Source organism: Neovison vison, chromosome 5, assembly GCF_020171115.1.
Source record: "Neovison vison isolate M4711 chromosome 5, ASM_NN_V1, whole genome shotgun sequence".
Lineage (NCBI taxonomy): Eukaryota > Metazoa > Chordata > Mammalia > Carnivora > Mustelidae > Neogale > Neogale vison.
Window position 1 is genome coordinate 89,091,398 of NC_058095.1, and position 22,973 is coordinate 89,114,370.

Below are 22,973 nucleotides of genomic sequence, written 5' to 3' on the forward strand. Positions count from 1 at the left end.
AACATGGACGGGACTGGAAGAGATTATGCTGAGTGAAATAAGTCAAGCAGAGAGAGTCAATTATCATATGGTTTCACTTATTTGTGGAGCATAACAAATAGCATGGAGGACAAGGGGAGATGAAGAGGAGAAGGGAGTTGAGGGAAATTGGAAGGGGAGGTGAACCATTAGAGACTATGGACTCTGAAAAACAATCTGAAGGTTTTGAAGGGGTGGGGGGTGGGAGGTTGGGGGAACCAGGTGGTGGGTATTGGAGAGGGCACAGATTGCATGGAGCACTAGGTGTGGTGCAAAAACAATGAATACTGTTACACTGAAAAAAATAAAAAATTTTAAAAAATGGAAAATAATATAAGTATGTAGTATATGTGAGAATATTATATCACTATGTTATAACATGCATATATTTTATAATGTTAATTTGTTATGCATAATAGTACATATACATTATAAATTATATATATCAGAACATAAAAACTGGACAAACCATGAAGTTGGCTTTTTGAAAATATCAGCAAAATTGGTAAAGCCCTAACTAGACCGATCAAGGAAAAAAGTAAATTATTCATATGAGGAAGGAAAGAAGGACCACCACCATAAATCACGCAAAAGTAACAAATAAAGGAATGTTGTGAAAAACTTAATGACAATACATTTGAAAACTAGATCAAATGAATAAATCACAAACCTAACTGAAAGACACAAATCACAAACCTAACTGAAGAACTAGTAGAAAATATTTGCTAAATAAATTGAATTATTTATTAAGACCTTCCCACAAAGTCATACCCAGATGGCATCAACAATGAAGTCTATCAGACGTTTTGGGAAGAAATAATACCAATACCACAGAAAGTGTAGACAGAGGACAAGAAAATACCTCCCAAATTAATTTATCAGGCCAGAATTATCCTGAAACCAAAGCCTTTCAAAAACTTGAAATAAAACCACAAATACCCTTCATGAGTATGGACTAAAAATTCTTAATGACATTTTCGTAAAGTATATAGAAAAACAGTGGGTGCCTGGGTGTCTCAGTAGGTTAAACATCTGCCCTTTGGCTCAAGTCACGTTCTCAGGATCCTGGGATAGAGCCTGGTGTCAGGTTCCCTGCTCAGCGGAGAGTCACTTCTCCCTCTCTCTCTGCCCCTCCCCCCTGCTTGTGCTTGCCCTTTGTCTCTCTCTTTCTCCCTCTCCCTCTCAAAAAAATAAATAAAATCTTTTTAAGAAGAAAAATGATAAAATTCAGTCATAAAATTTTGAAGCCATGAAGAATGTTAGAGACAGACCCTACTCTCCTTCCCTACCACCACTTCCTTTGTAAGTTACAGTTTCAGCCAGTTCCATACAAATTGCTTTCATCAGTCCAGGATATAGCTCAGTCAACAGACTTCAGTTTTGTTTTCATTTATGTTTACTGTTCATCTAATGGGACACTTAAAGGGATGAAGTGACTAAATGGAGAAACTAAGGCAATGAACCACTTAAACCTGGGTAGCTGAGAGTTGCTGTCATGGTTGGTTGAAGAGTGACCCCTGCAGAAGCTGGACAGGGAAGAGAGTGAGGTCAAGTTGGACATTTCCCTGCTCCTCTCTGCCATGTCTTCTCCAGGTGGCTGTGTCTGCCTACCACAGCTCAAAGCTCCTCTAGAGGCAGTCCACTCGGCAGGGTTCCCTCTCTGCAGGTATAGGGACTACTCTACTCCTCCGATCCTTTTGGACCGAGGGGTATATCAGCTCTTTCCACTGTTACCAGCATGTATATGATCTCTTTGTTTTAATCTTGGGATTCTGACAGCAAGTTAACTTTAAGATCCAAACATAATGTCCCATTTGTTGAGATTTCTGGGAGAAAGCATATGTGCGTCTTCCTCCAGATGGAATCTTACAAGTTTGTGAAGCTTGAGTCTCTCAACCCCAACCTGCTGCCAAAAGGGGATCTGGCCTGGGGATAAAGCCTGCACCAGGTGAATCAAAAGGGAGACACCATTTGAACTCTACATCAAACCACAAGTAAAGCCAGATTTAGGACAAACCACTAATAGTTCACTGCAAACCAACTACTGGAATATCCATCCTTTGTGGCAAAATTAGTCCGTGTTCTCTCCTTCTCCCTGCTTCTTCAGTATGTCCTTTCATTGTTTCCTCCAGCATGAGTAGGAAGTTTGAGCAGAGAAAAAGTGAGCATTCCTTAAAATATTTTTCTGATGCAAAATGAAAACTGGTCAATTAAATCTAAATAGTTAAAAGAAACAAAAATTTTGGTGAATTGACTATTGATGAATTTTCTTGCTTCCCTTGAAGTCAGCTTTACCTACAGAATTTTCAGTCATGCAAGCTAATTCCCTTTTTGCTCAAGCTGGATTTGAATTCAGCTTTCCATTATTTTTATCAGTTCTAACTAATGGAAGACTAAATCACACAGAATCCTAAAGGCTAAACTATAATCATGACAAGTGAGAGTGGAATGAAGAACAGAAAGTGATGAATTTTTTTTCTTTTTTAATTTTTTATTTTTTATAAACATATAATACCTTTTAATCTCCTGGGGTACAGGTATGTGAATCACTAGGTTTACATACTTCACAGCACTCACCATAGCACATACCCTCCCCAATGTCCATAACCCCACCCCTCTTCCCCCAACCCCCTCCCCCCAGCAACCCTCAGTTTGTTTGTGCAATGAAAGTGATGAATTTTTATAGCAGATGCTGAATGAATCTGAACACAGGAGGACATCTAAGGGAAACATTCAAAGCTTATAGGGAACCCAACTGATTCAGTAGCAAATCTATATTAATACTTAGAAGTTCAAAGCATCAAGATGTTTTAATAACTGGTTATGTTACTATTTTCATTTAGGAGCAGGGAACAACTATACCTAGTTTCATTATTTCCTTAGTTCCAGCCATTTTTGTTGTACCTGATTTGTCCTTTTTTTTCTTTTTTTTTTAATTGTATTATGTTAGTTACCATAAAATACATCATTAGTTTTTTTTTAAGCTTTTATTTATTTGACAGATAGAGATCACAAGTAGGCAGAGAGGCAGACAGAGAGAGAGGAGGAAGCAGGCTCCCTGCTGAGCAGAAAGCCTGATGCGGGGCTTGATCCCAGGACCCTGAGATCATGACCTGAGCCGAAGACAGAGGCTTTAACCCACTGAGCCACCCAGGCACCCCACATCATTAGTTTTTCATGCAGTGTTCCAAGATTCACCTTTTTAAGTTGATGTTTGACTTGCACTAATACTTATAATTTCATTTTCCTCTAGAGATCAGTCGATTTTTTTTTCAAATTTGCCCCTCATTTTAAATAGAGGGCTTTTGTTCTTACTGAAGACATACATCAATATATCACTAAATAATTTACGACAAAATTATAATCTGCTTTCTAGTAATATCTCAAGCCTGACAAGTAAAATTAAATTCAGACATCTTTCTTCAATTTGAGCATATATTTTACCAATAAGGAACTTTGCTTCTACAAAAACTTGTATTTCCATGTCCACATTTTCTTTATGTGAACAGTGTTAAAGATAGCTGGGAGGGAAGAACAGTGAATGTATCCTTACCTACAACATAACACTGCTCTACATGAGAGGGCCAAATTGAGGAAGCTTCTTTTAATTTCAGAATGGAGGGCATACTTCAAGGTTTCACCATCAATGATGAGGGCCAGGTCATTTTCTTTACTTAACTGGGTTCCGAGAGCTTCACAGTGCCGAGTAATAGCTAGTTGTGTTGCCTATAACAAAGGTGGGGGAGGGAATCACTTTATTTTTCTCATTTTAAATATAAATGAAAGACTTTCTGAATCAAGATGGTAGACTGAGGGATATTTTTACCTCATTCTACCCTTCAAATAGCTCACTGAAATTAAAAGGTAAATGACATGAAAAGAATATTGACATCATTGGTCATTGATGAAATGCCAGCGGAAACCACAATGAGATACTACTTCACATGCATTAGCATGACTAGGATCAAAAAGTCAGATAATAAGTGTTGATCAGGATATAGAGAAATACAAAATTCCCATACACTGCTGTTGGGAATGTAAAATGGTGTAGCCACTTTGGAAAATAGTCTGACAGTTCCACAGATGGGTAAACATGGAGTTCACCCATGACCCAGCAATTCCACTCATACATATATATACCCAAGACAAATGAAAACAAGTGTCTACCCAAAACTTGTATGTGAATGTTTAAAGCAGCATTATTCACAGTTGCCTAAGTTATAACAACCTAATGAATGGATAAACAAAATATGGTATATCCAAATTATGGAATATTCTTTAGCTATATAAAGGTTATGAGGTATCAATGAATGCTACAACATGAATGAACCTTGAAAATATGGTAACTAAAAGAAGCCAGTCAAAAAGACTGTATGCTATTATGATTCAACTCACGTTGAAAGTCGAGAAAAACAAACCCATAGAGACAGAATGTAGATTAATGGTTGTTTAGTGTTGGGGAAGGGGGATGAGAGAGATGATATCTAAAGAGTAGGGAGATTCGTTTAGAGGTGTTGAAAGTGTTCTAAAAGTTGACTATGGTGGCAGTGCATGTATAGGTGAAAATATTAAAACAGATTGAATTGTACAAATTAAATGTAAATTTTATGTAATGTGGATTATATCTCAATAAAGCTGGTTTTTTTTTAAAGTTATAGAAGTAAGAGTGAATTCTTATCGGTTGGAAAATACAGATGGATACTAATAGCCTATTAGAAAATTCATAGAATTTTTTAGAAAAATATCAAAAGTGGGAACAAAATAATGTAGTGAACTCTACAAAACTGAGTCTCAGGCTTCTAAGGAAGAAATAAAGAAGTTGTAGAGACTCATCACTCAATTTAAGATGTGTGGGCATCACCTCCCTTAGCTTATTTTCCTCACCCCAACCTTTCCTTCCCTCATAAAAAACAACTGTTGAAAGCTCAAAAGAGCAGGGAGCCTGCTTCTCCCTCTCCCTCTACTACCTCCTCTGCTTGTGCTCTCTTGCTCTCTGTGTCAAATAAATAAATAAAATCTTTTTTTTTTAAAGTTCAAAATTTTATAGAAAGTACTCCCCATGCCAGTAGCAGAGTGGGAAATTCAGGTAGTAGAATATTTTAAGGAAAATGTGTAATAAAATGTTAAGTTATAGACATTAACACTAAAGAAAATTCCTTCATCAAATACAAGTGAAATTTTAAAAAAATCAATTACCACTTTCTATTGAAACATTAGTGAACTAGTACGTGTGCCAGATTATTTCTTGGTTTTGCCAACTCTGTTTTACTTCTATGACTATGTGAAATGAATGTCATAAGTTATTAAATCATATTTAAAAGATTATTTAATTATATTATTTAACTATAACTTTCAGTTATAGTCAATGATCTATAGAAATCAGAGATTTTTACGATGTCCCCTAAACATATTAATAAATAAAATTTTAAGAAAGTGTGCCACCTGAGGAAAAATTTTAAACATAGCAGGTATCAAGCACCAAAAGCTTTAATGAAAAAAACCTCCTCCCTATTATTCCCAGGAGGCCTTCGTTACTCATTACTCAAATGAAATAACCGTGTTTCCCAAAAGAAAAGTTACTTTAATAATCCTGGAATTACTGAGGGCTTTTTATAAACCTCAAGGTCTAATAACAGATGGAATTCAAACACTTGAAATTTGATTTCATACTGTGTAGGAACTATGATGTACTATATATATGTCTAATTTATATATATCATAGCAAACATTTCTACCTCTGTTTTTACTACACAGTGGACTGCATATTTCATCAATGATCTCACATAACTGTAATCGTTTTGTTGCTCCGAAGATAATCTGGCAAAATGAAAGTTTTCCTCACTTTAATAATTCTCATATTTCATTTGGTCAGTGTACATAAAACTTGGTGCTTTTCTAGTTAATATACTATTCTCAATTTTATAGCTTCTTAGAACAAGTAAATGCTTGGAGCTAAAGCTATTAATTTAATGTCCTATTTTTTTCTTCCACTGCTAAATTGTTTATTTATCAGTCCTACTGCCAATGTTAACAGAAGTTAAAGGTAATTCCTCCAACATGGTTCATTCTAGAACATGACTACCTGAGTCATTTGCCAACATTAATTATGTAAAATCCTGCAACACAACCTGAAGCACATTATATGAGTAAATTGCATTATATGCTTCATATGGAAAACAAGTCTATCAGTAAGTAAGTAATGATTATTTAAGAATAATGAGTTTTGAAAATGACATAACTCTAAAGTTTACAGGAACTGAAAACATAACAGAAAATCTCAGAGAAACAATGTACCAGGATTACTATGTAAGTCACAATATCTAAGGGACATAAAGTTTTCCATAGTAAGCTTCATTAACAAGATTAGCTTCTGGGAAATTCTAACTCATTCATCTAATTATTTATGCAACTTTATTCCTCTCAAACTTGAAGACTACTGTCCATTGTACAAACTTAAAGGTCAAAAGTTGGTCTAAGGTGCTTTTAGACCTTAGACTGTTGAAATTTCAACAATGACACATAAAGAGCTTGGATTCACCACTGCCATCCTTATAGAAAAAGTGCTGAACAAAGTGAAAACCAACCTTCTTTGGACCTATCAGAAATAGATGAGATCACATGATAAACTGTCACCAGAAATCTGAATAGACAAATGATCTGTGTATAACTAGAGCAGAAGGTACTACTATAGTCACAAACTGGTAGGAATACTTAACTGGTAAATTTGAGGAATTGATGTAGCCTGAGTATGAGTTACCTCAAAAGTGAGAAACTCCTTGGGTTACAATCTTGATGGATGAAGACATTTTTGTGGATTCACTTCTAGAAACTTCACCAGGTTCTCATGGTGAAAAGCGAAGAAAAACTCCCTTCATGTTTCAGGCAGAAGGAGGGGGAAAGTGAACATTTTGATAGATGCCCAGAGCATTCTCCATAATGAAAGCCTAGTCTCCAAAACTAAAGACTTTACCAGAGTCTTATCCCACCTAAAGGAAAGAATGTTTACCCAATTCTAACCCCCTCTAACCTCCCTATCTAAACCAAGGGGAGAAAAGAGCTAAGAAACACTTACAAAGACATAGGGGCACAGACTCACTAAAAGACTGAGATTTAATCGTAAGAACACTTCTCTTACCACACACCTTACAACACACCAACAGGGCCCCAGTATAGTAACAGCGCATTACACAGAAAAGAGCTATGAGGCACAGATCTATTTAAGGAGGAGTTATCAGAGAAACCCCAAGACAGTAAGGGGGAATAAACAAGGACGCTAGAGGAATCTGGAGCTTCTCATGTGTATAGCTGCAACAAACATTAAATACATCCAGATTAACATAAAACTTCACATAAAGGCCTTTACCACAATTTCTCTTACCATATTCATTATGTCCAGCTCCCAACAAAAATTACAAGACATGCTAAAAGGCAAGAAAAAGCACTGCCTGAAGAGCTAAAGCAAGCATCAGAACCAGATTCAAAGATAATACAGATTTTGGAAGTATCAGACAGTGAATTTGAAATAAGCTCTGATTATGCACTATGGTGAGTGCTGTGAAGTGTGTAAAACTGGCGATTCACAAACCCATACCCTTGGGGCTAAGAATATATTATATGTTAATTAAAAAAAACTCTGATTAACATGTTAAGGACTCTAATGGAAAAATAGACAACATAATAAATTGGGAAAAAAAATTAAAAAAAAATAGACAACATAAAAGAACAAATGGGGAAGATAAGCAGACAGATGGAAACACTTAAGAAAGAATAAAAATGAAACACTAGAAACTAAAAAACCACTGTAACAGAAATGAAGAATGCCCTTATTGGGCCCAACAATAGACTGCACAAAGTCTAAAAATTAATGAGCTTAAAGATATATCAATAGAAATTTCCCAAACTGAAATATAAAGGGAAAAAATTAGATAAAAAACCAGAACAGAATATTCAAGAACTGTGGACAATTTAAAAGGTCTAACATACAGCTAATTGGAATATCAGAAGGAGAAGAGAAAGAGAACAGGCAAAAAATAATTTTAAGTATGAATGACTAAGAATGTTCCCAAACTCTAGCAAACATATAACTACAGACCCAGGAAACTTAGAAAACACCAAGAAGGATCAATATGAAAAAATTTACACCTATACATAGCATTTTCAAACCACAAAATCAGAGGTAAAAAAGAAATGTTGAAAGAAGCCAAAGAGAAGAATAAAGTAAGAAATGCAAACTTCTCATCAGAAACAATACAGTTGAGAAGAATGTGTTGAAGGAATGAGAAACACCAACTTAGAATTTTATATCCAGTATAAATATCCCTCAAAGGTGAAAGAGAAAGATTTTTCTGAGACAAAAACAGGAAATTCAATGCCAGCTGATCTGCCTCATAAGAAATATTTTTAAAGTTTTAGGGTAGTTTTAGATCTACATTTTTAAAAAAGAAGACCAAAAAGGAATAGATTAAATCTATTTAAGTTTCTTAAAAAATGATAAGAAAATTACACAGTAAAAAATATTTAAAGAAAATAAAGGGCTATAGCCATTTAATTTTTAAGGGTAAGGAGGTTCAATATTAGATTACAAAATCCTTTCGTTCCTTGCATGTAAATGCTATGTATGTACTCGAACTTTTGATAAAGACGGATTTGTACATATTTTCTCTCTCTCCCTTTTTTTTTTTTCATTTTTAAAATCAAGGATCTGAGTGCTGGATTTGGTATGATGTCAGAAGCAGGGGTGATAAAGGACTAGCCTAAGAATGAGGCAAGAACTGGGGACCATAGGTAATGTTCCAATGGACTTGAGTGAGAGTTGAAGGCAACTTATATAGATTTTAAGGTGTGGGGGAACATTCAAGCAATAAATTGGTTACACTTACATTTGATCAAATTTTTAAAAATCACTTACCTCCAATGAGTTTAAATTCAATTGAATACGAAACATGTGAGCTGATATCAGTTTACAGGAATATGCTACCAAGAGAAAAATAAAGATGTCACATATTTGAAGACTCAGTACCTTCCATGCATTCATGTTTCTACAATAAGAAATCTATTTATGTTCTTTCTTCATCATACTCTCTGCTTTACAACTAGGTCAAAGCCTAGAAGCCCATCACAAATACTGAGCAACAGGTTGTAGACAAAAGAAATTGAAACATTGTTTCATTTTCATCTTAACTGGCCACCTAAATAGAAATGGTTGGGAAGGTGCATATAACTAATGGCTAAATCTGTACTTTGAAATGTCTGTGGATTTTTATTTTTATTATCTTTATATGATGAGAGATTCAGGTCATGCTTTGTAACAATTCCAAGTCTTGAGGAAGCCAAGTTCTGTTGAATCAAGCTGCTATTATCAATAGTATTCTGCCTACTGTTACTAATAAAATCCTAGGTGTGATTAAAGGAAATAAACTCACCCAATCCTCATAATAATGTTCAATGTGATGCTTAAGTTAGACACCTCAGGGAGCATTTTCCAATTTGAAAACTTAAAGTCATTCTCACCTTAGAAATTAGACTGAGAATATTTTTTGTAAATATGGGATTATCCTATGAGGGTCAAATACAAGATCACATCTGTATCTACAAGAATGAAATGGTCTCTGAGATAGATGAACTCTTATCAAAAAAGTTTGAGGAGTTGTAAAAGCCCCCATTTTAAAGTTCTATGAAGCTGAGGAAACATCCGCTAACAACCAGTCCAAAAATAGTCACTTGCTTTTCCTCCTGTAGGCTCAAAGGTGCACAAGTCTGAAAGCAGCTGGATGAATGAAAGGAATTAACCCTGCTATGAAATAGATAGGAAGTAGTGATGAGTGTAAGAAGAGAGCCCAGCAAATGTTGAGCAAGTTTGGACAGTATTTTTCTTCCTTCTCGTAGGTTCAGTTTTGCCTCTGAGAATGAATGGCTGTCCTAAGGAAATGGTATCTGGGTGTTTAATTCCGCATCTGTCCACAGGTCCGGGGGCCTTACCACTCTCCAAAGTACTACTAGTTCATCCTCTCCTCTCCCATCCCAGCCATCCTCACAACAAAATAGAAATATGGGATCCCTTGGTCAAAAACCAAGGGTTAGGGGGAGGAGGGGATGTCATTATAGATTCTATAATAGGAAGTTTTTCTCTAAAAATATTTTATACTTATAAAATGTAACAAGGATAGTGGTGATAGACAAAAAAACAACATAAACTTACAAATTGCAAAAAAATATATAGTCTTGGTGCCATAATCTTATATAATGTGATAAAAAATAAAACTTTTGTTAATATGATATCTTATTTGATCATAAGATTTTTCTGTCTTACACATCTAATTCATTTATTCAATCATCAAAATTTATATTTTTAGCAACTTTATTTTCAAACAATATATGTAGTTGAAAGCAATGTTGGTCACTCTTGGAAAATGTAAGATTGTCAATAATTTTTGACCATTTTTAATTTTGAGCATGACATTTCTGATGCAACTATTATTAGAACTATTAAGATTTTTTAATAGGCTGTAAGGACATAATAATGAATTTCTGATATATTATTTTGAAAATTAAATTCTTATACATTTGTAACTGATGATTCCTATGGAACAAATTTTCTAAAATGAACTGTTCATGTAAATCATTTTCATGTAAGTTGGAATTTAATTTAAATATAAATTTATAAAATTTCATTTAATAGTTCCTTGGAGATTTCCTGAAACTTGTAGACATCATACAGAAAAGCAAAAGAAGCTTCATGATTTTTATAGAATGCAAAATGCTTATTTATGTATTCTACTGCAGCCTGTCCAATTACAGGAGACAATCATTTTTAAATGGCCTTCTTCACCAATTATTGGTTCATCTGATGGTTCCTATGTAAACAGTGTGTCCCCCCCCACAATAGTAATGATCTTTAAATTTAATTTCTAGAAATTTTGAAGCCTGTGGATATTTGTTTTGCCTTATTGCAGTAGTTTTTCAAAACCAGAGATTCTAAACATCTCAAAGAATTCTAAAGATTTCCTGATAGGCTTTATTGCAATGTTCCTGTGTCCACTTTCATTTTGTAATAAATTACTGCAAAGTTCACTGCCTAATGCTGGCAGTTTCTGTACCAGCACCCAGATTGGAAAGTTAATACTTCTGCTAAACAAGCCAGCCTACTGTGGGTGCTGGTACTGCCCTCACCAGGAAACTTGCTTTCTCCTGAAGCTGTTGCTGCTGCCCCTGGGGCTCTGTTCTCTTCCAACTACATCTTATTTCTCTGCTCCTCTTGACAGCAAAACTCTGACTCATCTTGCCCTCACTGCACCCTCATCAGTGAGGACTGGCAGATCAACCTACCAAATGGACCCCAAATTTAGTCCATCTCTCACACTCCCCATCACATCCTAGTATAAGGCACCATCATCTCTTGTCTAGATGTTTATCAAGGCTTTCTACCCGATCTTCTGACTTCTGTTCAGTCCTTTCTCCATACAAGAGCCAACAGATATTTTAAAAACATAAATTAGATATTATTCTCCTGCTTAAAATCATACACATCTCTAATTGTGGCCTGAGAAGCTTTTGTTTCCTATCTTCTCTGCTTTGCTCCCCATATTCCAACTACTCTGACCTTTCATTTGTTCCTCAAATATGTACATGCCCACACCAGGGCCAATGTGTGCAATACAGTCTTTGCGGAAAACTCGTCCCAGAGATCCCCTCAATGTTTTCTCCCTCTTTCCATTTGGATCACAGCTTTGAAAATCACCTTCTTTACAGGCGTTCTATTTGATTACCTTGTCTATCTCTTGCTATGCCTTGCTGTGTTTTTATTCTTAGCACTGATTGCAATATTACAAAGCACAGTAATTTGCTTATTAATTTTATCTTTTCTACTTGGATATAAGTTTCATGAGGAGAGAGACTATTACTCAGGTTTCATTCCCAGCTCTAGATTTTTCCTGGTCCCTAGCAAGTGTTCGATATTCACTAAGTGAATGAATATAGAATAAAAAAAATGAGTGGAGACATCACATTTTGATGGTGAGAAGGAATTGAAACAATTATGTTTTTCATAATCATCACAGTAGCCAGCTCCAGTTAGATTACCATGTATGATAAATGAGTCTGCATGTGCCACATCAAAATGTGAATATTCGCAGCTAACAACTGATTTTTCAACTCCTATTCTGCACATCTCAACCCTAAGATACAATCATACAGTAAAGGAAGAAAAAGGGGAAAAAAAAGCGACATTGAAACTTGGGGAAAAACCCATTTTTCTCCCTCTCTAATGATTTCTCATTCAGCTTCCCCCATTGAGAGACTCTTAACTGTAGGGAACAAACTGAGGGTTGCTGGAGGGGAGTGGTGTGAGGAGAAAGGGGTGATTGGGTGATGGACATTAAGGAGGACACGTGATGTGATGAGAACTGGGTGTTAGATGCAACTGATAGATTACTGAACTCTACACCTGAAACTAATGATATACTATAAGTTGGCTAATAGAATTTAAATTAAAAAATTAATATTCTTACTAATAATCAAAATGTTTATGAATAAACATACATAATACAAAGATAGGTATATACATTATAGGGGAAATATACCATAACTTCAAATTTCAAAGGAAAGGAACAAGAAACTACCCATTACTCATGTAAGCATTCTGAAGTCTATATTTCAACAATGTGAAAGAGACAAACTCTTTGCCTAGTTTGTTCAAATTTTCTGCCATGTGATGGCAAGATTCCATTGCGTTCCATTACCCAAAAGCATATAAAACAATTACTTGAAGGAAGTTCAATCATTCATTCTTGATACCAGGATATATTTAGAATACCTGTCCATCCAAATTTTCTAAAACTTTATTAGATCTATTACCTATGTTAATTGCAGTTTCTTGTTTATCTCCTGTCAAGACCCATATTCTTATGTTTGCTTTCAGTAAAGTTGTTATTGTTTCAGGAACACGTGCTTGAAGGCGATCTTCAATGGCTGTGGCTCCAAGAAGCAGAAATTTCTAGATGTTTTTTTGAAAGAGATATTTTTTAGTACTAGTTAAGATTTTTAAAAAATTTTAATTTTGACAAAAGCTATGCAGTCTACTTATTATGTGAAGTCCCATACATGTCACACACACACACACACACACACACACACACACCACAGACTTTTTTTCTAGTCTCTTCCACTGGTCTATTTGTCCCTATTTTGCTACAGCATGAGGCAGTGTAGCATGATAGTTAAAGAGTATAGGCTCATGGGGGCAACTGGGTGGTTCAGTTGGCTAAGCGTCTGACTTCTGCTCAGGTCATGATCTCAGGGTCCTGGGATCCAACACTGCACTGGGCTCCCTGCTCAGCAAGGAGTTTGCTTTTCCATCTCTCTCTTCCTTCATCCCCTCCCCTGCTGCTCATGCTTTCTCTATCTCAAATAAATAAATAAAACTTTTTTAAAGAAAAGAATATCTAGCAGATTATAATTAGGCAATTAGATCTAGAGAGGTAAGCCCCCTGCCTTTATTATTCTTCAAAAAGTATCATGATAATTCTCAACCTCCTCCTACTTCTGTATGAATTTTAGAACAAACTGCTCAAATTCTATAAAACTCCTGTTGGGAATCATATGTACTTCCTTTATTATTTCCTGTATTACACTGAATGTATAAATGACTTTGAGGAGAATAGCCACATTTATTATACTGGGATTTTCTATATTTGTATATACCTATCCACTTATGTGAGTTCTTACAAAAAATTTTCATATTTTTCCATAAATTTATTAGCACTAGATAGTTTATCATTTTTGTTCCTACTGAGAATTATTTCCCTATCACTGTAGAGATTCAAGCAGAAGCTCTATGGTAGATAAAGAGGTTTATGTAAAGCATAAGTTATCTCCCAGAAGCCAGCACATCCTAAATGTTCAAGGGTTTTTTACATTGCTATTCATTATTAAAATGAAATTAAGATATGAAGCAAGTTAATTCTGTGCTGATAATTAGGATTGAAATAATTTATTTGAGATACTACCATATATAAACTATGAATTAAATTTTAAAATAACCATAAAACTTTTAGTCTTTTCAATGACCAGCTAAATTTTTCAGTGCTAAATATTCAAGTATATCAATCTTATTAGACATTCTTTATTTTCATTATTCTAGTTTTGGGCCATTTCTACTGTAATACTTTTAAGATATTTCTGTATTAAAACTGGATTTTAATGTAAAATTTCTCACAACCAGAAAAAAGTATTTTCAGTAATGATTTATTTTCCTGGTATGAAATATGGATTTTAAAATAATGCCTTAAACATTTTCATGATAAAAACACACAGTTAACAAGGAATCAAAGGGATCCCTTCCTGATTATGGCAAAAAGAGGGGGAAAGTAAACATTTTTAAATGTTATTTCACATTTATTCTGCTCTCCTCACAAAGACCTATACTCAAAGGAAACAGATTTTATCTTATCACGTTGGGCTTATCAAAGCCCATTAATCTGAGGGTGGGGAAATCCTTATCTCCAGCACCTTCTAGTTGTTGACATGGGGGAAGACAAATACAGAACTCTGACTCACAAAAGATTGAGATCTAATCAAGGGCTATAACCTAGTTCCCCTCTCCCTTACCTTACCACATCAGTCTGTCTCTTACATGAAAAGAGGGAGTGCCAATGAAGGAAGTGTAAGGCTCAGACCCTGTTTAAGAAGGAGTCTCTAGGGAAACCTGAAGATGCCAGGAGGATGAAAACAAGGCCACTAGATACAATTTTAGACTCTAATACTACAGCTACAACAAACAGTAAACACAGCCTTTTAGTCAGAGATACATGAAACCTCACCCAGAAGGCCTATTTGCCTCATTCCCTTTATCCAATACATCATGTGTGGCTTTCAACAAAAAGTTATAGGGCAGCACAGGACCAAAATTACAGTCTGAACAGACAGAGCAAGCATCAGAATCAGACTCAGATATAAGAGAAATTTGGAAATTTACATACTAGAAATTTGAAATAACTATGATTAGTATGCTAAACATTCTAATGGTAAAAGTAAACAACATGTTATTTTTTTACAGATGGATAATGTAAGCCTAGAGATAGAAACTCTAGGAAAGAATCAAAAGGAAATGCTAACAATAAAAAACACTGAAACATAAATAAGGAATGCCTTCAGTGGGCTCACCAGTTATCTAAATATCCCCCAGGAAATAATTAGCAAACATGAAGATATGTCAATAAAAACTTTCCAAACTGAAAAAAGTGATAAAAGAATGAAAAAAATAGAACAAAATACTAAGAACTGTGGGGCAATTATAAAAGGTATAACACACATGTAATGGGAATACCAGAATTAGAAAAGAGAAAGGAACAGAAAAAAATTCTTGAAATAATAATTGGTAAGAATTTTCCAATATTAATCACAGACACCAAACCTTGGACCCAGCCCTCAGAAAACACCAATCTTGATAAATACCAAAAATCTACACCTAGGAATTTCCTGTGCAAACTGTTTTCAAAAGAAAATCTTGAAAGAAGCCAGAGAGGATAAAACCACCACCACCACCACCTGACCTATACAGGAACAAGAATAGTAACTACACAGGACTTCTCTTTCAAAACTATGAAAGCAAGAACAGAGTAGGGTTAAATACTGAAAGTGTTAAAAGGAAAAAACACCAAGTTAGAATTTTGTGTCCAGTGAAATTATTCTTCAAGTGTAAAGGAGAAATACATGTTTTCTCCAACAAAAATTGAGAAAATTTGTTGCTCACCACCTGCCTTGTAAGAAATGTTACAAGTTCTTCAGAAAGAAGTAAAATAATGTCCACAGAGACCTGTCCACAGAGACCTGGCAAGCCAGAAGAGGCTGGCAAGATATATTCAGGGCATTAAATGAGAAGAACATGCAGCCAAGAATACTTTATCCAGAAAGACTGACATTCAAAATGGATGGAGAGATAAAGAGTTCCCAAGACCGGCAAGGCTTAAAAGACTATGCAACCACCAAGCCGACACTGCAGGAAATATTAAGGGGGGTTCTATAAAAGAGGAAAAATCCCAAGAATAGCATTGAACAGAAATATAGAGACAGTCTACAGAAAGAAAGACTTCAAAGGTAACTTGATGTCAATAAAAACGTATCTATCAATAATCACTTTCAATGTGAATGGCCTAAATGCACCCATAAAACGGCACAGGGTTGCAGATTGGATAAAATGACAGGACCCACCCATATGCTTTCTATAAAAGAGACCCATTTTGAACCTAAAGATACACGCAGACTGAAAGTGAAGGGGTGGAGAAGCATCTTTCATGCCAATGGGACTAAAAGAAGGCTGGGGTAGCGATTCTCATATCAGATAAATTAGACTTCAAACTAAAGACTGTAGTCAGAGATACAGAAGGACACTACATAATCCTTAAAGGGACTATCCACCAAGATGATCTAACAATTGTAAATATCTAGGCTCCCAATATGGGAGCAGCCAATTACATAAGAAAACTGTTAATCAAGATAAAGAGTCATATTGATATGAATACACTAATCGCAGGAGATCTTAACATGCCTCTTTCAGAATTAGACAGATCATCGAAGCAGAAAATCAATAAAGAAACAAGAGCATTGAATGACACATTGGACCAGATGGACCTCATAGATATATACAGAACATTCCACCCTAAAACAACTGAATACTCATTCTTTTTTTTTTTTAGAATTTATTTATTTATTTGACAGAGAGAGATCACAAGTAGACAGAAAGGCAGGCAGAGAGTGAGAGAGAGGGGAGCAGTCTCCCTGCTGAGCAGAGAGCCCGATGCGGGACTCAATCCCAGGACCCCGAGATCATGACCTGAGCCGAAGGCAGTGGCTTAACCTACTGAGCCATCCAGGCGCCCCATCAGAATACTCATTCTTCTCAAGTGCACACGGAACCTTCTCCAGAATAGACCACATACTGGGTCACAAATCCTGTTGGCTAGGATCTTGTTGAGAATCTTAGCATCCATATTCAGACACATAGACCAGTGGAACAGAGTAGAGAGCCCTGATATGGACCCTCAACTCTATGGTCAATTAATCTTTGACAAAACAGGAAAAAATATACAGTGGAAAAAAGACAGTCTCTTCAATAAATGGTGCTGAGAAAACTGGACAGCTATATGTAGAAGAATGAAACTCGACCATTCTCTTACACCGTACACAAAGATCAACTCAAAATGGATAAAAGACCTCAACGTGAGACAGGAATCCATCAGAATCTTAGAGGAGAACATAGGCAGTAATCTCTTTGATATCAGCCACAGCAACTTCTTTCAAGATACGTCTCCAAAGGCAAAGGAAACAAAAGTGAAAATAAACTTCTGGGACTTCATCAAAATCAAAAGCTTCTGCACAGCAAAGGAAACAGTCAAAAAAACAAAGAGGCAACCCACGGAATGGGAGAAGATATTTGCAAATGACAGTACAGACAAAAGGTTGATATCCAGGATCTATAATGAACTCCTCAAACTCAACCCACACGAAACAGACAAACACATCAAAAAATGGGCAGAAGATATGAACAGACACTTCTCCAATCAAGAAATACAAATGGCTATCAGACACATGAAAAAATGCTCATCATCATTAGCCCTCAGGGAGATTCAAATTAAAACCACATTGAGATATCACCTTACACCAGTTAGAATGGCCAAAATTAACAAAACAGGAAACAACATGTGTTGGAGAGGATGTGGAGAAAGGGGAACCCTCTTCCACTGTTGGTGGGAATGCAAGTTGGTGCAGCCTCTTTGGAGAACAGTGTGGAGATTCCTCAAGAAATTAAAAATAGAGCGTCCCTATGACCTTGCAATTGCACTCCTGGGTATTTACCCCAAAGACACAGATGTCGTGAAAAGAAGGGTCATCTGTACCCCAATGTTTATAGCAGCAATGGCCACAGTCGCCAAACTATGGAAAGAACCAAGGTGCCCTTCAACGGATGAATGGATAAGGAAGATGTGGTCCATATACACTATGGAGTATTATGCCTCCATCAGAAAGGATGAATACCCAACTTTTGTAGCAACATGGACGGGACTGGAAGAGGTTATGCTGAGTGAAATAAGTCAAGCAGAGAGAGTCAATTATCATATGGTTTCACTTATTTGTGGAGAATAACAAATAGCATGGAGGACAAGGGGTATTAGAGAGGAGTAGGGAATTTGGGTAAATTGGAAGGGGAGGTGAACCATGAGAGACTATGGACTCTGAAAAACAATCTGAGGGGTTTGAAGTGGCGGGGGGTGGGAGGTTGGGGTACCAGGTGGTGGGTATTATAGAGGGCATGGCTTGCATGGAGCACTGGGTGTGGTGAAAAAATAATGAATAATGTTTTTATGAAAATAAATAAATTGAAAAAAAAGATATTAAACTAGTAATGACTGTAAAAGTGTATGGTCTAAATATACCAATTAAAAGGCAGAGACTGTATGAGTGGATTTGAAAAAATATATAAGAAACACACATTAAATTGAAAACAGAAATAAAATAAAGGGATTGAATTGGCTAATTGAATTTAAATAAATACAAATTTAAAAAAATAAAGGGATGGAGAAAGATACACATACTAACTAATATAGGAATCTGTGGAGGAGCTATATTAATTTGAGACAAAACCGACTTCAGAATAAGGAAAAGTATTAGGAATAAAGAGGCACTGCATAATATCAGAGAAGTCATTTCTCTAATAAGACATAATAATCCTCAGTGTACCTAACAAGTATCAAAATAAGACAAGAACTCATGGAATAGGAAAGAGAAATAGATGAATGTACTATCATAGGTGCAACTCCAATACCTGTCTGTCAGTAATCAACAGATCCAACAGACTGAAAATAATTGAAGAGAAGAGAGTCACCAATTCCTTGCATCTAACTGACATTGAGGGAATGTTCACTTAACAGCAGAAAACATTTTCTTCTCAAGCTCAATGAAACATCAAGATAGGCTATGTTCAGGTCATAAAGCACACTTTAGTTTTTTGAAAGATAGAAGTTATCACAGTATGCTATCAGACCACAGTGGAATTAAGCTAGAAATCAATAATAGAAAGATACCTGAAAAGTCCCCAAATATCTGGAGATCAAGCAAAAACACTTCTAAAAAATGAGTCGAAGATGAAGTCTCAAGAGAAATTCTAAAATATGAACTAAAATAAAATGATAATGCAATTTACCAAAATTTGTGAGAATCTAATACTCATAAAGTTTCAAAATTTTTAAAAAAGAAACCTGAGAAAACCTAGAACAGGGACTTCTCTAACTTGATAAAGAACATCTACTGAAAAACCTATAGCTAACATACTTAATGGTGAGAAAGTAGATACTTTCCCTCCTTAAGACAGGGAACAAGGTAAGGGTGTCCCTCTTCCCACTCCTATTCAACATCGTAATGGAAGTTCTGGTTAGTATGAAAAAATATGAAAATAAAGGGTAAAAGGACAGAGAAAAAAGAAAAATGCCTTTGTTTGCAGATGTCATGACTGTTTATGCAGAAAATTCTAACGAATCAACAAATAGAACTAACAAGATCCAAGATTATAATAATGTTATAGGATATGTGGGTAATATACAAAAGTCAATGAACAACTGGAACTTAAAATTAAAAACAATGCCATTTACTTTAACATCAAAAAGAGATATATATGTATAAATATAACAAAATATTTATAAGATATATATGCAGAAAACTATGAAACTCTGATGAAAGAAATCAGAGAAGACCTAAATGAATGGGCCGATATATCATGTTTATGGATAGGAAGACTCAATATTGATTGGATGTCAGTCTTCACAATCACAGAAAGTTATTTTGTGGATATCAACAAACTTACTCTAAAGTTTTTATTGAAAAGCAAAAGGCTCAGATTAAGACAAAACTGAAGAAGAACAAAAGCAGTGGACTGACATTACCCAACTTCAAGAGTTACTATAAAGCTACAATAATCAAGATAGTATAGTATTGATGAAAGTATAGACAAATAGGTCATTGGAACAAAATAGAAAACTCAGGGGATGCCTGGGTGGCTCAGTGGGTTAAAGCCTCTGCCTTCGGCTCAGGTCATGATCCCAGCGTCCTGGGATCGAGTCCCACATCAGGCTCCCTGCTCCCTGCTTCTCCCTCTGCCTCTGCCTGCCACTCTGTCTGCCTGTGCCCACTCTCTCTGACAAATAAATAAATAAAATCTTTTTTAAAAAAAGATAGAAAACTCAAAAATAAGACTCATACAAATACAGTCAAACAATCTTTGACAAAGGACTAAAGGCAATTCAACAGAGAAAAATTGGTCTTTTTCAACAAATAGTGTTGGAACAACTGGACATACATGTTTAAAAAATAAAATGAATGCAGACACTGACTTTACACTTTTCATAAAAATTAAGTCAAAATGGATCATAGACCTAAATGTGAGATGCAAAACTATAAAATGACCAGAAGATAAAAGGAGAAAATCTAGGTAACCTTCAGTTTGTTGATTATTTTTTAGCTACCAAAAGCACGATCCATGGGGAAAAAAATGATATTTAGACTTAATTAAAAACATGTTCTGTGAAAAATACTGTTAAGCTATTAAGAAGACAAGCTACAAACAAGGAGAAAATATTTTCAAAACACCTATCTGATAAAGGACTTGTAAACAAATATGCAAGGAACACTTAAAACCTAACAGTTAGAAAATAAATAAGCTGATTAAAAAATGGACAAAAGGTCTAAGCAGACACCTCACCAAAGAAGATATATAGGTGTCACTAGTCATATGAGAACATCATACATCATCAGAAAAATGCACACGAAAACAACCATGAGATACCACTACATGCCTATTAGAATGTCCAAAATCCAAAACACTGACAGCACCAAATGTTGGCAAGGATATGGCGGAACAAGAACTTTTACTCATTGCTTGGAGGACTGTACAGCCATTTTGGAAGAGAGTGTGGCAGTTTATTATAAAGCTAAACATTGTCTTACCACATGATTAGGCAGTTATGCTTCTTGGTATTTACCCTAATGAGCTGAAGACATATTCACAAAAAAATATAGACTTGAATATTTATAGCAGCTTTATTCATAATTACCAGAACTTAGAAGCAACCAAGATGCTTTTCAATAGGTGAATGGATAAACTGTGGTATATTCAGACAATAGAATAGTATTTTAAAAATATTTTAAAAGAAATGGGCCATCAGGGTGCCTGGATGGCTCAGTTGGTTAAGTATCTGCCTTTGGTTCAGGTCATGATCCCGGGGTCCTGGGATCGAGCACCGTGTTGGGCTTCCTGCTCATCAGGGAGTCCACTTCTTCCTCTCCCTCTGCCCCTCTCTCCCCACTTGTGATCTCTCTCTCTCACTCTGCTCTCTCGCTCTCTCAAAAAAATAAATAAATATAAACTTAAAAAGAAATGAGACATCAATTTATTAAAAGACATGAAGGAATTTAAATGCATATCCCTAAGTGAAAGCAGGCAATCTGAAAAGGCTACAAACAGGACTACAGCTATATGACATGCTAGAAAAGGCAAAACTATAGAGAGAGTAAAAAAAAGATCAGTGGTTTCCAGTGGTTCAGAAGGAAAGAGGGAAGAATAGGTGAGTACAGGAGATTTTTGGGACAGTGAAAATATTCTATATGATACTGCAGCAATGGATGGTGACAAGCATTTGTCAAGACCCATGAACTGTACAACAAGAGTGAACCTTAATGCAAGCCATGGGGTTTGGTTAATAATAATGTATCAGCATTGGTTCATTAATTGTAACAGACATACCACACTAATGCAAAATGTTAATCACAGAAGAAACTGTGCAAGGGAAAGAGAGAAAATATCTGTGACCTATCCACACTTTTTAGGCTCATTTTCTTTCTGAAAACCTAAAACTCTAAAAAATATATATTAATTGAAAAATAGCCAAAGGATTTGAATAGACACTTCTCCAAAAGACGATACACAAATAATAATTAAAAAATGAAAAGATGTTCAACATCATTAATCATTAAAGAAATGCAAATTAAAATCACAATGTGATTGTAACTCAATGCTTCATACCTAGTAGGTAGGATGGTCATAATAAGGTATAGATGGTAACAAGTGTTGGCCAGGATGTGAAAAAATTGGAACTCTCATACACTGATGGTAGGAATGTGGAATGGTGCAGCCACTTAGGAAAACTAGTCTGACAGCTTCTCAAATGGTTACATACAGTTGCCATATGACCCAGCAATTTCACTCCCAGGTACATTCATAAAATAAAATCAATTAATTAATTAAATCAATAAAAATTTTATTTAAATTAATAAATAAATTTATTAATAATAAAGATTTGATAAATAATTTAATTGATCACTAAATTAATTTAATTAATTAATTAAAGAATGTGTTCACATGAAAACTTGTATGAGTATTTATGAAGGCATTATTCACACTAGCCAAATGGAAACAACCCAAATGTCCTTCAAAAGAAGAATGGATGGACAATCAGGTATCTATACAATGGAATATGAGCTGGTCTTGAAAGGTAATGAAATACTGGTACATGTTACAATATGGATGAATTCCGAAAACGTTAAGCTAAGTGAAAGAAGCAAGTCACTGAAGACCACATATTTTATGATTCTATTTACATGAAATACCCAGAGGATGTGAATCTATGGAGACGAAAAGAAAATTAGTGGCTGCATAGGGCTGAAGGAGAAAATAGGAGGGTAACAAAGAGTGAATATTAATAGATATGGGATTTGAGGGAGGGGTAGGTTGAAAATATTCTGTGTTCATTGTGGTGACAGTCTCACAAAACCCATCCCAGAACCCATCTCCCCGACAGAGATGTAATGAATAGCAAGGTCTAGTCCCCAGCCCCCCACAAGTTTGACCCACATGATTCAATGCCCAGGATCTCACTACTCCTGGGTGAACTGGAAAACATCCTGTGGGAGAA

General features: G+C 35.5%; 1 protein-coding gene across 1 annotated transcript in view; it reads right to left on the reverse strand.

Annotated features, from left to right (window-relative positions):
• The window catches only part of LOC122907411 (phospholipid-transporting ATPase IB-like), a 341,403-nt gene that overhangs the window by 183,819 nt on the left and 134,611 nt on the right, over nucleotides 1-22,973 (reverse strand). Inside the window, exons 23-25 of the mRNA XM_044250287.1 lie at nucleotides 12,871-13,009; nucleotides 8,927-8,991; nucleotides 3,572-3,744 (exon numbers count right to left, since the gene is read on the reverse strand). Of these exons, the coding sequence (XP_044106222.1) occupies nucleotides 3,572-3,744; nucleotides 8,927-8,991; nucleotides 12,871-13,009 (377 nt within the window). The remainder of the gene's footprint in view (nucleotides 1-3,571; nucleotides 3,745-8,926; nucleotides 8,992-12,870; nucleotides 13,010-22,973) is intronic.